The sequence below is a fragment of the Rhinopithecus bieti genome, unplaced genomic scaffold (assembly GCF_001698545.2).
Source record: "Rhinopithecus bieti isolate Rb0 unplaced genomic scaffold, ASM169854v2 scaffold_46101, whole genome shotgun sequence".
Taxonomy (NCBI): Eukaryota; Metazoa; Chordata; class Mammalia; order Primates; family Cercopithecidae; genus Rhinopithecus; species Rhinopithecus bieti.
The window spans coordinates 1,328,340-1,341,251 of record NW_016819049.1 but is presented as its reverse complement, the minus strand read 5'-3'; the positions used below and the strand labels follow the sequence as shown (position 1 = coordinate 1,341,251).

Below are 12,912 nucleotides of genomic sequence, written 5' to 3'. Positions count from 1 at the left end.
TCTCCTGTGTGCGCTCCGCTTCCTCCCGCTCCCCGCTTCTCTGTCCCTCCTCTTCCTTCTCTTTCCCCTCCTGCAGCCAGTCCAAACTGCGTGTCCCCCGGGGCCTGGCAAGAAGGGCCACATGCTCCCCCCGCAAAGGAATGGTCGGGCCCGGCGGGCGGGGCGGCGCTCAGTCCGCTGGCCGGGCAGGGAGCCCCGCCGGGATATTGTCTGGCGAGAGTGTGTGTGTCTGTTGTCCGGCTCCTGCCCCTGTCCGCATCGCACATCCGGGCCCGAGTACCCCGAGACGGGGCGGCCACGGGGCAGGGGCGGCGCGGCCCGGCCCGGGCAGCCCTCCCCTTCCCCACCGCGCGCCCCTGGCCCCGCCGGCTCGGAGGAGGGGGCAGGCCGTCACATTTCCCCACACCCCTCCCAGTCGCCGCCGCCGGCTTTGGGGCCCCGGTGGGGAGCAGGGGGCTGATTAGCCGAGGAGCAGGGGTGTGGCCAGCGGGGCCCCGGGTAGTGAGTCACACACGCCGTTCGCCCAGTCCCGGGGCCCAGCGCAATCCCAGCCCCAGCTGCGTGCCACCCTGGCCCCGAAGAGTGTCCCCAGGCTTGGCATGAGGACCCCGGGGTGCCAAGGGAGGGGCTGAAGCCCGGCGCAGTGGTGGAGGGCGGTAAGCGGCGGGCTGGGGAGTGTCCCCTAGAGAGAGTGGGGTGGGGCTGGCGCCCTGGCTGGCCCTCGCCAGCGCCCCCAGGCCCTGCCTGTACCTGCTCTGAGCTGACAAAGGGGCCTGGCTGCGCTCCCCACAGTCCCAGGGTGAGGGGCTGCCCTGCCAGGCTCTGAGGGCACATTCAGTCCGCCCACTACCCCTTGGCCCCACTTGGGCTTGAGTTGTTCCCTCCCTTCTCCCCCTTTGCAGTTTTGCGCCCAGGTTCATATGGGATCCTCCTGCCCTTTGCCCTTTGGTCTGGGGGTCCAGGCTGTGCTTCCCAGCGTGGCTTCATGGCCTGGGCTGCCCTAGGCTCCTGACCCCATGGGGCTGGTGGCTCCAGTCGTCCCTAGGACCAGCCCGGGATGGAAATGGCATTTCCTCTTGGCCGGGCTACAGCTGTTTTTGTTGTCTGTGTTCTCAAGCGCTTCCTCTGGGGATGGCAGGGAGGGTAACCAGACTCCGCAAGACCCCCACTTGCCCTCTCCGCCACTCACCCTTCTTCCCCTGTTTCTTTGATCCTCTTCCTGTGCTGGTCCCACCTCCTGCGTCCCAGGACAGAATGACCGAGAACATGAAGGAGTGCTTGGCCCAGACCAATGCAGCCGTGGGGGATATGGTGACGGTGGTGAAGACGGAGGTCTGCTCACCACTCCGAGACCAGGAGTATGGCCAGCCCTGGTGAGGCCCTTGTGTGGGAACTGGAGAGGGAGAAGTGGGAGTGGAAGGTGCTTGGGCTGGGTTGGTTGGGAACCCTGGGAAACGTTCTCACTCCTGCCCACCTTCCCTAACCCTGCTCCCGGCAGCTCCTGGGTGCAGGCTCTAGAAAAATTCAAGCAGTGGCCTAGGGAGGTCTGTGCTCGCATCTCAATCCTCCAGTTTTTCCACCACCTCCTGCACTGAACAGCAGACCGGCTGGGACTCCTCTGCCCACCCCACATCTTCTCGGTCTCCTGGCGAGGTCCCCAACTTTTGTCCTTACTGGGCTCTCCCTCTCTGATGACTTCTTTGCTTTCTTTTCGGGCCTCTGCCCTGGCCAGCTCTAGGAGACCGGACTCCTCGGCCATGGAAGTTGAGCCCAAGAAACTGAAGGGGAAGCGTGACCTCATCATGCCTAAAAGCTTCCAGCAAGTGGACTTCTGGTGTAAGTGGAGCTTGGGGCTCTGGGCTGTTCCTCCCTTCACCCCCATTGCCCCATTCCTGGCTAGAGAATTTGTAGCAATGCTACTATGATAGGTCCTCACCTGCCATATACCAGGCCCAGGTCCAGGCCTTGGTTAGTCATCATCATTAGCCATCCAAGTGGCTATTGTTGGCCCCATTTTCCAGATAGCACACTGAGTCTTGGTGAGGGTTAAGTATCCCGCCTGAGGTCCTCCAACCCAAAGGAATACGGTTGCACTTGGACTCCAAAGCCATGCTCTTTCTTCCAGTTTTTTAAAACTTGAGACAAAGGGAGCTGCTGGCCTCCTTGACATAGGCAGGCCTGTTCTTGGAGCCCCCAGGGAGCATATGGGTTATTGCTACTGATGACCCTGGGGCCTGCAGCTGGCTGTCCATGGGTGGGCCTCCTGTCAGCCCCTCTGCCTTCCCCATGGGGATCTTATATCCCTGTAACAACTGAGGCCCTCCCTTCTCTTGCCATCCCTCCAGTCTGTGAGTCCTGCCAGGAGTACTTCGTGGATGAATGCCCGAACCATGGCCCCCCAGTGTTTGTGTCTGACACACCGGTGCCCGTGGGCATCCCAGACCGGGCAGCGCTCACCATCCCACAGGGCATGGAGGTGGTCAAGGACACTAGCGGAGAGAGTGACGTGCGATGTATCAACGAGGTCATCCCCAAGGGCCACATCTTTGGCCCCTACGAGGGGCAGATCTCCACCCAGGACAAATCAGCTGGCTTCTTCTCCTGGCTGGTGAGTGTGCCCTGGGCTACTCATGGGAGAGGTTGCCAAGGAACATGGAAGGAAACCACCAGGGGGAGCCATACTGGCCCAGCTCGGCCCCAGAGCTTTTCTACCATCCCTTCTGGACCTGTCGATGTTGGATCTTGCTGTCCCCTGGCCCTGGCTGAGTGGCTGCAACGCTTGGTGCCCAAGGGCAATGCTGAGAGCACCCACATGGCAGTAGTCAGCAGATCAGGAAATCACCAAGCAGAACTCAGGGCAGTGTGTGTCTGGTGAACCATTGGGCGGCGTTGAACCAACGGATCTTCCAGAGTGGGTGACTCGGAGCTGGCCTTTGGGAATGCAGAGCATGACTTCCCACTTCCAAACCAGTAATATCAGGCTCTGGGCTAGGTGCCAGGGGTAAACCCTTCAACAAGACAGACATGGTTCCTGTCCTTAGGGAGCAGATGGTCTGGTGGGAAGACAGGCATTGAACAAGCAGGTACACGTGTGATGTCAGTTGCAACACAGGGTACTTTCAATAGATGGGTTGCAAAGATGAGCAAGAGGGGTTTTCGAGGGTATGAGGAGGAAGGGTTACCAAAGCAACTTTAAGGAATCAAGCTTGAGCTAGTGGACAGAGATAGGGGAGTGTGGGGTAATAGAGAAAAAACATTCTAGAGGGTAAGAAGATCCTCATTCACTACAAAAACACTTGTTGAGTATCTCCTTTGTGCCAGGCACGGTGCTGGCCCTGGAAATACAGTGGTGGGCCAGACAAGACAATCAGGTAAATCCTGCCTTCATGGAGTCCTCTGTGGGGAAGACAGAATTAATCAAAGACTAAAACAAATCCATGTCAAATTATAACTCTGAGGGTGATGGAGAAACAGCGAGGCTGGGAGAAAGTGAACAACCAGGGAAGTAATATGTGTGGAGGTCGGAGAAGGCTTCCTGCTAGTTGAGCTGTGATTGGAGGTGAATGCCTACCAGGTGAAGATTGGAGAGGTGCCTCCAGATGCTTTGAACAGCAAGAGCAAAGGCCCTGTGGCAGGAGAGCATGGCACATCTGAGCTACTGGATGAATGTCAGTGTGCCTGGAGTGCAGCACACACAGGGGCCTGGAGGAGATGATGGAGGCATGATCATGTAGGACCCAGTGGACCAAATTAGGACTTCTGTCCTTTTAAGAATGTAGAGGGGGAGCGGGGAGTGACTTGGTCACATTTGTGTTTTGAAAAGATGATTTTGGCTGCAGCCTGGAGAACTGATTGAGCTCAGGGGCACTGGTCAAGAATGGGTACCCACACCCCTTTCCCCAGGTAGAGCGTGTGGGAGTTCTGTAGTCTGGGATGCTGGAAGACTGCACTAGGGTTGGGGCACAGACATGGGGCCAAATGAACTGCTTTGTGAACTGTATCAGAGAGGAGAGCTCTGACTTAGACATAGACTAACTGGCTTAAGGAAGGGAGCAGGAGGTATCAAGAACATCTGCAGTCTCCCAACAGGTCGTTAATGGTGTCTTTCTCTGAGAAATGGAGGAGGCTGGAAGGGAACTGGGTTAAGAGAAAAATCATGATTTGGGTTTGGGACTTGTTGTGTTTGGAGTAACAAGATATCCAAGTGGTGATGTCAAGTAGGCAGTTGGATATATGGGTCTTAAGCTTGGAGAGGAGGCTTGGAGATGTTGCTTAGTGAGTCACCTGTGCGTGGGTGGTCAGTGGGGGAGTGGGTGTGGAGCACAGAACCTACAGAGAGTGTGATGAGTGAGAGGTGGAAAGGCCTGTGACCAAGCTTGGAGGGACTTTAGCAGTTCATGGTCTAGAAGAAAGGGAGCTTGATCCTGCAAAGGAGACAGAAGGTTTGCAGCCAGAGAGGTAGGAGGGAAACCAGGAGAGTGGGTGACCTGGAAGTCAGGGGAGAAGAGAGGTTCTCCAGGCCACAATGGCTGACAGTGCCAAGTGCTGCTGAGAAACCAACCAGAAAGACTGAAAAGTGTCCCGTGGATTTACTCTCAGGGAAGCCATTGGCAACTTTAGCAAGAGCTATTGTAGAAAGCAGTGGGTCTGAACCTGAGGCAATTTTGCAGCCCTGCCTCCTGTCCCTGGACATTGGGCAATGTCTGGAGACCTTTTGGTTGTCACAGCTCAGCGTAGGGGTAAGCTGCTGGCATCTAGCAGTTGGAGACCAGGATTACTGTAAACATTTTACAATGGACAGAATAGTCCCTCGTAACGAAGAGTTATCTGCAGGAACCCTGCTGGAGAGTGATGGGGGTGGAACCTGATTAGCATGGAAGTGACCAGGCATAGTCATTTCCTAGAAGTTTGGTTACAGATAAGATCGGAAGTGAGGAGAAAGGTAAGAGTGAGGCGGGGGGGGTGTGGTCAAGTTTGTTCCTTAGACTAGCATCCTCAAAAAGCCAGCGGGAGGGGTTCTGCTGAAGTGCTTGAGTGTAGAGTAGAGATAAGGCATGATCCCTTACCTTTTACATCACCTCACAGGGTTCACATGGAGACACTGGACCAAAAAAGGGGGTGGATCAGCATCATTCCTGTCCCTACAGGGTTAGCCCAGAGGGTTAGAGCAGATAGAGGTAGTTAGGTATAGTGGGCCACATAATGGCCCCCCAAAAATGTCCCTGTCCTAATCCCTAGAACTCATAAATATATTATCTTCATGGCAGAAGGGATTTTTTGCAGATGTGATTAAGTTAAGGATCTTGAGATGGGAGCGATGATCTTGGATTATCTGGGTGGGCCCAGTGTAATCACAGGCATCTTAATAAGAGGGAGGTGGGAGGCTCAGGGTCAGAGAGAAAGAGATTGGAGGATGCTGCTCTGCTGGCCTTCAAGATGGAGGAAGGAGCCGGGAGTCAAGGGATGCAGGCAGCTTCTCCAAGCCAGAAAAGGCAAAGAAACACATTCATTCCCAGAGCTTCCCAAAAGAATGTGGCCCTGCCAACACCTCGATTTTAGGATTTCTGACTTTTAGAACTATAAAGCAATACATGTATGTTGTTTTAAGCCACTGTGGTTTTGGCAGTTTATTGGCAATTTATTACAGGAGCAACAGGAAACTCATATAGGAGGCTTTTGTGTTTGTGCGGGGACATCTGCTAAAATGTGCAGGGAAGTGGAGTGAGGTGGCCTGAAATTGAGGAGCTCAGAGAAGGTGGGTTCTGCTTGGGATGAGGAGAGTTCCCGGTGCCCATGAGGTGCTCAAGGGAGCTGTCCAGAGCACTCTGGTGTGTGTGGCTCTGCAGTAGAGAGACACTGGGATGACGGGGAAAGCTAAGTATATAAAGTCATGCAGCTGAAGCCCGGAGAAGGGAGGGCATTGCCTATAGAAAACGTGCTTGGGGAGGAGAGAAGAGGCATTTGCTTTGGAATATGAGTTTAAGGAATCATTGGAGGGAGAGTTGAGAAGGCGTGGAGCAGTAGGAGGAGACAGTAAGAAGTCTCCTTGGCCCCCTTAGCAGGAGCTGTCTCACGGGCGGAAGCCAGATTGCTGTGGATTAAGGCGTGAGTGGGAGGTGAGGAGAGGGAACCAGCAAGGGTGCATGGCTTGTTTTAAAAGTCTGGTTGCCCACTGAGCAATTATTATATGCCAGGTGCATACAGGGCACCTCTGGCATCTCATACTCTTCCTCGAAACAGTCCACAGGGTGGGGGTTGCTGCCCCTCTTGTTCTGATGAGGAAACACAGGATTCCCATAGCTGGTCCACAGTAGACTTTGGGTTCCTTCAAAGATAGTGTCCCTCCACCATGCCACCATGTGAGGACTTCCCTTATTGGGAGACATTGCTAATGGGGTGGAACAGTTAATAGCTACTCTGAGCCTGTTTTTATTATGTGTCCAGATTCAACCCAACCTTACATACACAGAGCAACTCCGGAGCACTAGGTCCTGAGCAGGGAGCTCTAGGGATAACAGGAATGCATGAGGTTTGCTCTCTGTTCTTATGGAGCTCGTGGTTCAGTTATGAGGGCAGGGGCCATGGTGGATAGGAGGGGAGGAAGCTTGTTCCCAACCAAGTAATACAGAGGCAGAGTGTTGCTTGGTGACCACAGTGCTGCAGATTGGAGATGGATCTTGTCTTGAAGGATGGATAGAAGTTCAACAGAGGAAGCCTATGGCTTCACAGCCTATTGGAAAATTGCAGGAGAAAAAATTTAGGACCATGCCCAGGGAATGGCTGTTAGGATCCCTTTCTGCTGTTGCTAGAGTCTGTACCTTGGGACAGCCCAGCTGTGGGAAGTTGAGAACCTTTAAAGCAGACAAACTTTCCCAGGTTGGCTGCCTGGCACAGGTCTATGGTGAGAGGAAAGGAGAAATAGAAGGCCCTAGAGTTTGCAACCTGGTTCTGGACTAGCTCTACCAGTCAAGAGTAGGCGTGGCCCCAGTTCAGGCAGTGGGACTGGTGGCCTGGAGGTTATTCCCTCTGAGGTTTCTTCCTAGGTCCTTAACTGCAGCCAGTAGCCAGCAGATGGGCACAGGGAGGGAGTGGTTAGAGGCTGCAAGACCATATGGAGGCTTTGACCTTTGGGAACCCAAGAGGTGAGAGACATTGAAGGCCTAGAGCCACCAGATGCTTAGAGTGGCTCAAGAAAAGTTGTGTGTGTGTGTGTGCGCGCGCGCATGTGTGTGTGTTGGGCGTGGGTGTTTGGGTCTCCGCTGGGGAAAAGCAGGCATGAGGAATGGCTCTGCCTACTCAGGTTTGGGTCTCCACTGGGGAAAAGCAGGCATGAGGAATGGCTCTGCCTCCTCAGGTGATGGGTGGGCTGAATGGTGGGAGAGGACGGGGAAGGTGGGGTGAACAGTGGTGCTGATTTTTGGACCAGGATCTGGAAGCCCCACATCCTAAATAAACTGCCCTCATTTGTCAAGTCCTGTCCCAAAGCCATACTGTATATCATCTTCTTTGGACCTTCTGCCTGCCTACAAAAGCTCTGGCCCCCATTCAGCACAACACGTTTCCTTCCACACTCCCTCAGTACATACACTCTACTCTGTAGAAATGATGGTGATGGTCATGACAAGCATAGCTGTTAATGTTTATTGAGCACTTACTATGTGTCTGGGTCTGTGCTCAGTGCTTTGTAGCATAATCTCATCTGATCCTAACAACGCTCCTGTGACATAGGTATTATTCCATCCATTGCACAGCTGAGAAAACAGAGGCCTGGAGAGGATGAGTCATTCTGCACAAAGCTAAACAGCTGGTGAGTCTCGCTGAGCTGGGGTTCAAACCTGTGCAGTCTGACTCCAGAACCCACCCTCTCGTTCCACCTCTTGGCCCTCTAGCCTCCCTTACTTAGCACGCCTCTTCTTACCTCCTTGCCTTAGTGGACTCTATTCTACTCATTCTTCCTGCCCATCACAAGTTCCCTCTTTGTCTTTGCTTCACCTGGAGGAAAGCTGGCCTGACTGTGGGCAAAGTGGTACAAGGCCTGGACCTGGGTCATGATGGACCGAACGGCCATTTCCACTCCACAACTCTCCTTCATGGCCTGGCTGACTTGTCAGGAGTTGGACACTTACCTCTGCCTGTCTAGGAAAGACATGCCCCTTCCTCTGCTTTTTCATCCTATTGGAAATTATAAATGCTGTAATTCATTGCCAAGATCACCCAGGCTACACTCAGACACTGCAGGCCAGGAACCATGCTGCTGGCACAAGGCATTTGGGGGTACTGTGCAGCCAGGTGGTTTGGTAAAGAGGCAGAAGACAGAGGAATCCAACATAGGATTTTTTTGTTTGTTTGTTTGTTTGTTTGTTTGAGATAGAGTTTCGCTCTGGTTGCCCAGGCTGGAATGCAGTGGTGCGATCTCAGCTCACCACAACCTCTGCCTCCTGGGTTCAAGCAATTCTCCTGCCTCAGTCTCCTGAGTAGCTGTGATTACAGGCATGTAGCACCACGTAAGACTAGTTTTGTATTTTGAGTAGAGACGGGGTTTCTCCATGTTGGTCAGGCTGGTCTTGAACTCCCAACCTCAAGTGATCCTGCCGCTTCGGCCTCCCAAATTGCTGGGATTATAGGCTTGAGCCACTGCACCCGGCTGCCAGCACTGGGTTGCTATGTAAGTTTTTCACTCAGATGGTTGCTTGTTCCAGAAGGGATTTAGGGTAGCCTAGCAGTATACATAAAATATACCACAATAGCATATTAAAACTGGGAGAGAGAAAGAAGAAAGAAAAAGAAGGGTGGAGACCCTAAATGGAACCAGGAATGAAGCTGAAAATGCATACTATAATGACCTCTATCTGCACTTTTAGCTATACAGGCTCCAAATCTGGCAGCCACTGGGAGAGTAGCTGGTACATTCTGTCCGTAATGTGAAAAGGACCAGGGAGCTCCTGAGAAGGTCCGCCCTTCTGGGCGCTGATAAAGAGGACACTATGTGATGGAATTGTCCACTTCATGCCAGGCACCCTCCCCACCTGCCAGGCTGTTACCATTCTGGGGAGAAGCAGATGTGAAATGGTGTTTTAGTGTTTCCCATTTCAGCTTTTATAGTAAAGTGACTATTTCTTTTAAGACTTGAAATTGGATGTGCCAGAGCTCATGGCACATCCTCCAGAATAGCATCTGAGAGACCCTGAGTGCTTGGCTAGATGAAATAAGCAGACAGTTGCAGTGCCATGACATGTGGTGGGGACAGGCAGGTGTTACCAAGTTTAGGGACGCTCAGAGAAGTGAGGAGTAACAGGTTTGTCCAAGAAGAAAGAAAAGGGGCATTTGAGACAGGGTAGGTGTGCAGTGTGTGAGCATGCATGAGCAGGTGCTTTTCATGCTTGCTTGTTAATTTCTACTCTTTTTTTTTTTTTTCTTTTTGAGACGGAGTCTCGCTCTGTCGCCCAGGCTGGAGTGCAGTGGCTGGATCTCAGCTCACTGGAAGTTCTGCCTCCCGGGTTTATGCCATTCTCCTGCCTCAGCCTACTGAGTAGCTGGGACTACAGGCGCCCGCCACCTCACCTGGCTAGTTTTTTGTATTTTTTAGTAGAGACGGGGTTTCACCGTGTTAGCCAGGATGGTCTCGATCTCCTGACCTCGTGATCCGCCTGTCTCGGCCTCCCAAAGTGCTGGGATTACAGGCTTGAGCCACCACGCCCGGCAATTTCTACTCTTTATTATGAAAGCTGCAAACTCGGTTGAAAAGTTGCAAGAATAGTGTAATGAATACCCTCATACCTGCCTCTAGATTCGCCTGTTGCTAACACTTTATACCCATTGCTTTATCTCTGTCTCTACACACACACACACATACACACACTTTTTTTCTTTCTTTTTTTCTTTGAGATGGAGTCTCACTCTGTCACCCAGGCTGGAGTGCAGTGGTGTGATCTCGGCTCACTGCAGCCTCCACCTCCCAGGTTCAAGCAATTTTACTGCCCTGGCCTCCCAAGTAGCTGGGACTACAGGCACACACCACCACGCCTGGTTAATTTTTTGTATTTTAGTAGAGATGGTGTTTCACCGTGTTGCCCAGGCTGGTCACGAACTCCTGAGCTCAGACAATCTGCCCACCTCAGCTGCCCAAAGTGGTGGGATTACAGGCATGAGCCACTGCACCCAGCCACATGTTCTTTTTTTTTTTTTTTTTCTGAACTGTTTGAGATATAGTTACAGAGACATCATGCTACTTTACCTCTAAACACTTCAGCCAAATTCCTAAGAGCAAGGTGTTTTTCTATACCAGGGTGAACAAACATTTTTTTTTAAAGGCTACCTGGTAAATACTTTAGGCTTTATGGACTGTGCAGCGTCCGTCATAACTACTCCACTCTGCCATTGTACTGCAAAAGCAGTCATAGATGATACGTGAATGAATGGGTGTTGCTATGTTTCAATAAAACTCTATGTGAACACTGAAATTTGAATTTCATATTATTTCAAATGAAATTTGAAAGTTATAGAAATGAAATTACATTAAAACACATTTTTTAGTCATAAAAAAAGGTAACACCATTCTTAGTTTGCAGGCTGTATAAAACAGACGGTGGGGCTGGATTTGACCTACAGCCATAGTTGGCTGACCCCTGAGCTATTTAACCACCATATAATGATTCCACCCAAGAAATTTAGCATGGATACAATACTGCCTCAGCTATAGTTCATATTCAGATTTCCCCAACTGCCATTAGTAACATTCTTTGTGGTTTTTTCCCCATCCAGGACCTGTGCAGGTATCACACATTGCATTTAATTGTCACATTTCATTAGTCTCCTTTATTCGAGAAAAGTCTCCCCTGTATTGTTTTTTCTCTTTATGATATTGATACTTTTGAAAAGTTCAGGCTAGTTGTTTGCATAATGCTCTACAGTTTAGATTTGTCTGATTGTTTCTTCATGGTGGATTCAGATTACAGCTTTTTGGCACAGGCAGTATTAGGTCTTTCTCACAGCCTGCCATCAGGAGGCACCTGGTGGCAGTCTGTCTTGTCTTTTACTCAATGGTTTTAACAACTATTGATGAGTCTTGCCTGTATCAATTATTATTCATGGTTAAAATGATTTTTCTATTTTTTCTCTTCTACATTTATTGACATTCTTCTGTTTAAAAAAAATAGTGCTCAACCTTCACCCCCACTCAATCCTCATTTAAAGCTATTTTTAGCTATTCGTTTGAACATGAATTCTTTTTTTATTTAATGTGTTGGAGTCCATGTCTGTCATTATTCATTTTGATGTTTAAATTGCCCTAGATTTGACCAGTGGGAACGCTTTCAAAGTGGATCCTTGTTCTTTCGACACATCCCCATCATTATTTTAGCACTGTTTCCTTACTTTCTGGCACAAAAAGATATTCCCACTGTCTCTCGTAGGAGCTGTGATTCCTTTTTGGGAAACGGTGTTTAGGAGCCCAAATCTCTGAATGGTAGGTGTGCAGTTGCTACTGGGGTGTCCTTCTAAGCTGAACTAGGTTTTATCATTATTATTGCTATTATTATTATTTTATTTTACTTTGAGTTCTGGGATACAGAACCTGCAGGTTTATTACATAGGTATACATGTGCCATGGTGGTTTGCTGTACCTATCAACCCATCATCTAGATTTTAAACCTCCCATGCATTAGGTATTTGTCCTAATGCTCTCCCTCCCCTCACCTCCTATCCCCCAACAGTTCCCCATGTGTGATGTTCCCCTCCCTGTGTCCATGTGTTCTCATTAGCCAAACAAGATTTTGAGGGAGGGATGGATAAGTTGATGCAACTGTCCTACCATGTCAGAAACTGAGGGAACGCAGCATAGCAGTGGTCATAGAATTTACAAAGGCCCTGGGGCACATACGTAACAGTCAGGTGGGGATGGTATTAATATTAGGGTATAACAGAGGTACCGAGTGTGCTTAGAAGGAAAAGTGGAAGATGAGACTAAAGTAAAAGTCACTTTTCTTGTGTTCTCAGATGCAATGGATCATAAAACACGATTGATTCAATATCAGCTTTTCCAGGAGTAAAAATGAATACCTCAATCCGAAGATTCTGAATATCAGAAGCATTAAATGGGCTCAGCTTGTGTAGCTGTTTTATAAATGCTGGTAGTTTAGTTATTGAATCACAAACCAAACCAAAGATTTCCCCAGGAAAATGTAATATGCTCGTGAACCAGTTCTGGCTGGAGCCAAGTCTGTAAATCTATTGTATCAGAGCAAAAGTAGAACATGAAAAATTATTCTGAACCTGTATAACATTTCCAATACAGACCAGCTCCTAACCTGACCTCCTCTATTTCTTGGCTCTCCAGTCCATTCTACTGTAGCTGTGTTTCTCACACCTGAACAGTGTTAAGTTCAGGTGATTTTTAATGTTCCTGGAGTCTTAATGTTACATTAATTTCATTTTAATGTACTTAAAAAGGTATAAACATACAACTTGGTAAACACAAAGTATCTTGTACTTATAACGTTTAAACAACTGTAAAGCCAAAACAAGTTTACACATATAGAATGAACTACAAAAACGTCAACATAATACACATTAACAAAATCATTCTAATGGGATGGTTGATGACGTGTCACTGAAACAAAATTGCTATTTGTAAGGCGAATATCGTAGTGATTACTGAGACACAGCAAGAGTCTTTGGAGTTTGGAATGCCTGTACTTTTGTGTGCAGTGTGATATCTTTACTTTCCTACTGTTTGTCTCTATTTGAAACACTGGGAAATCTTGTATGTATGTATGTATATATGTATGTATGTATTTAGAAGTGGGAACTTACTCTATTGCCCAGGCTGAGTGCAATGGCAAGATCATAGCTTACTATAACCTCAAACTCCTGGGCTCAAGCCATCCTCCTGCCTCAGCCTCCAGAGTAGCTGGG

The 12,912-nt window shown here is 49.8% G+C and overlaps 1 protein-coding gene across 6 annotated transcripts in view; it reads left to right on the top strand.

Annotated features, from left to right (window-relative positions):
* Positions 1-297: 297 nt before the first annotated feature.
* The window catches only part of PRDM11 (PR/SET domain 11), a 47,398-nt gene continuing 34,783 nt past the window's right edge, over positions 298-12,912 (top strand). For 4 of the 6 annotated variants that reach the window (XM_017858169.1, XM_017858166.1, XM_017858171.1 and 1 more), the window contains exons 1-4: positions 298-656; positions 1,249-1,373; positions 1,733-1,836; positions 2,346-2,608. In XM_017858169.1, the coding sequence (XP_017713658.1) occupies positions 1,255-1,373; positions 1,733-1,836; positions 2,346-2,608 (486 nt within the window). In that variant the 5' untranslated portion in view covers positions 298-656; positions 1,249-1,254. Of the gene's footprint in view, positions 657-1,248; positions 1,374-1,732; positions 1,837-2,345; positions 2,609-7,762; positions 7,808-12,912 lie in introns of those variants that run through there. The other 2 variants (XM_017858167.1, XM_017858168.1) reach the window with 2 other exon arrangements.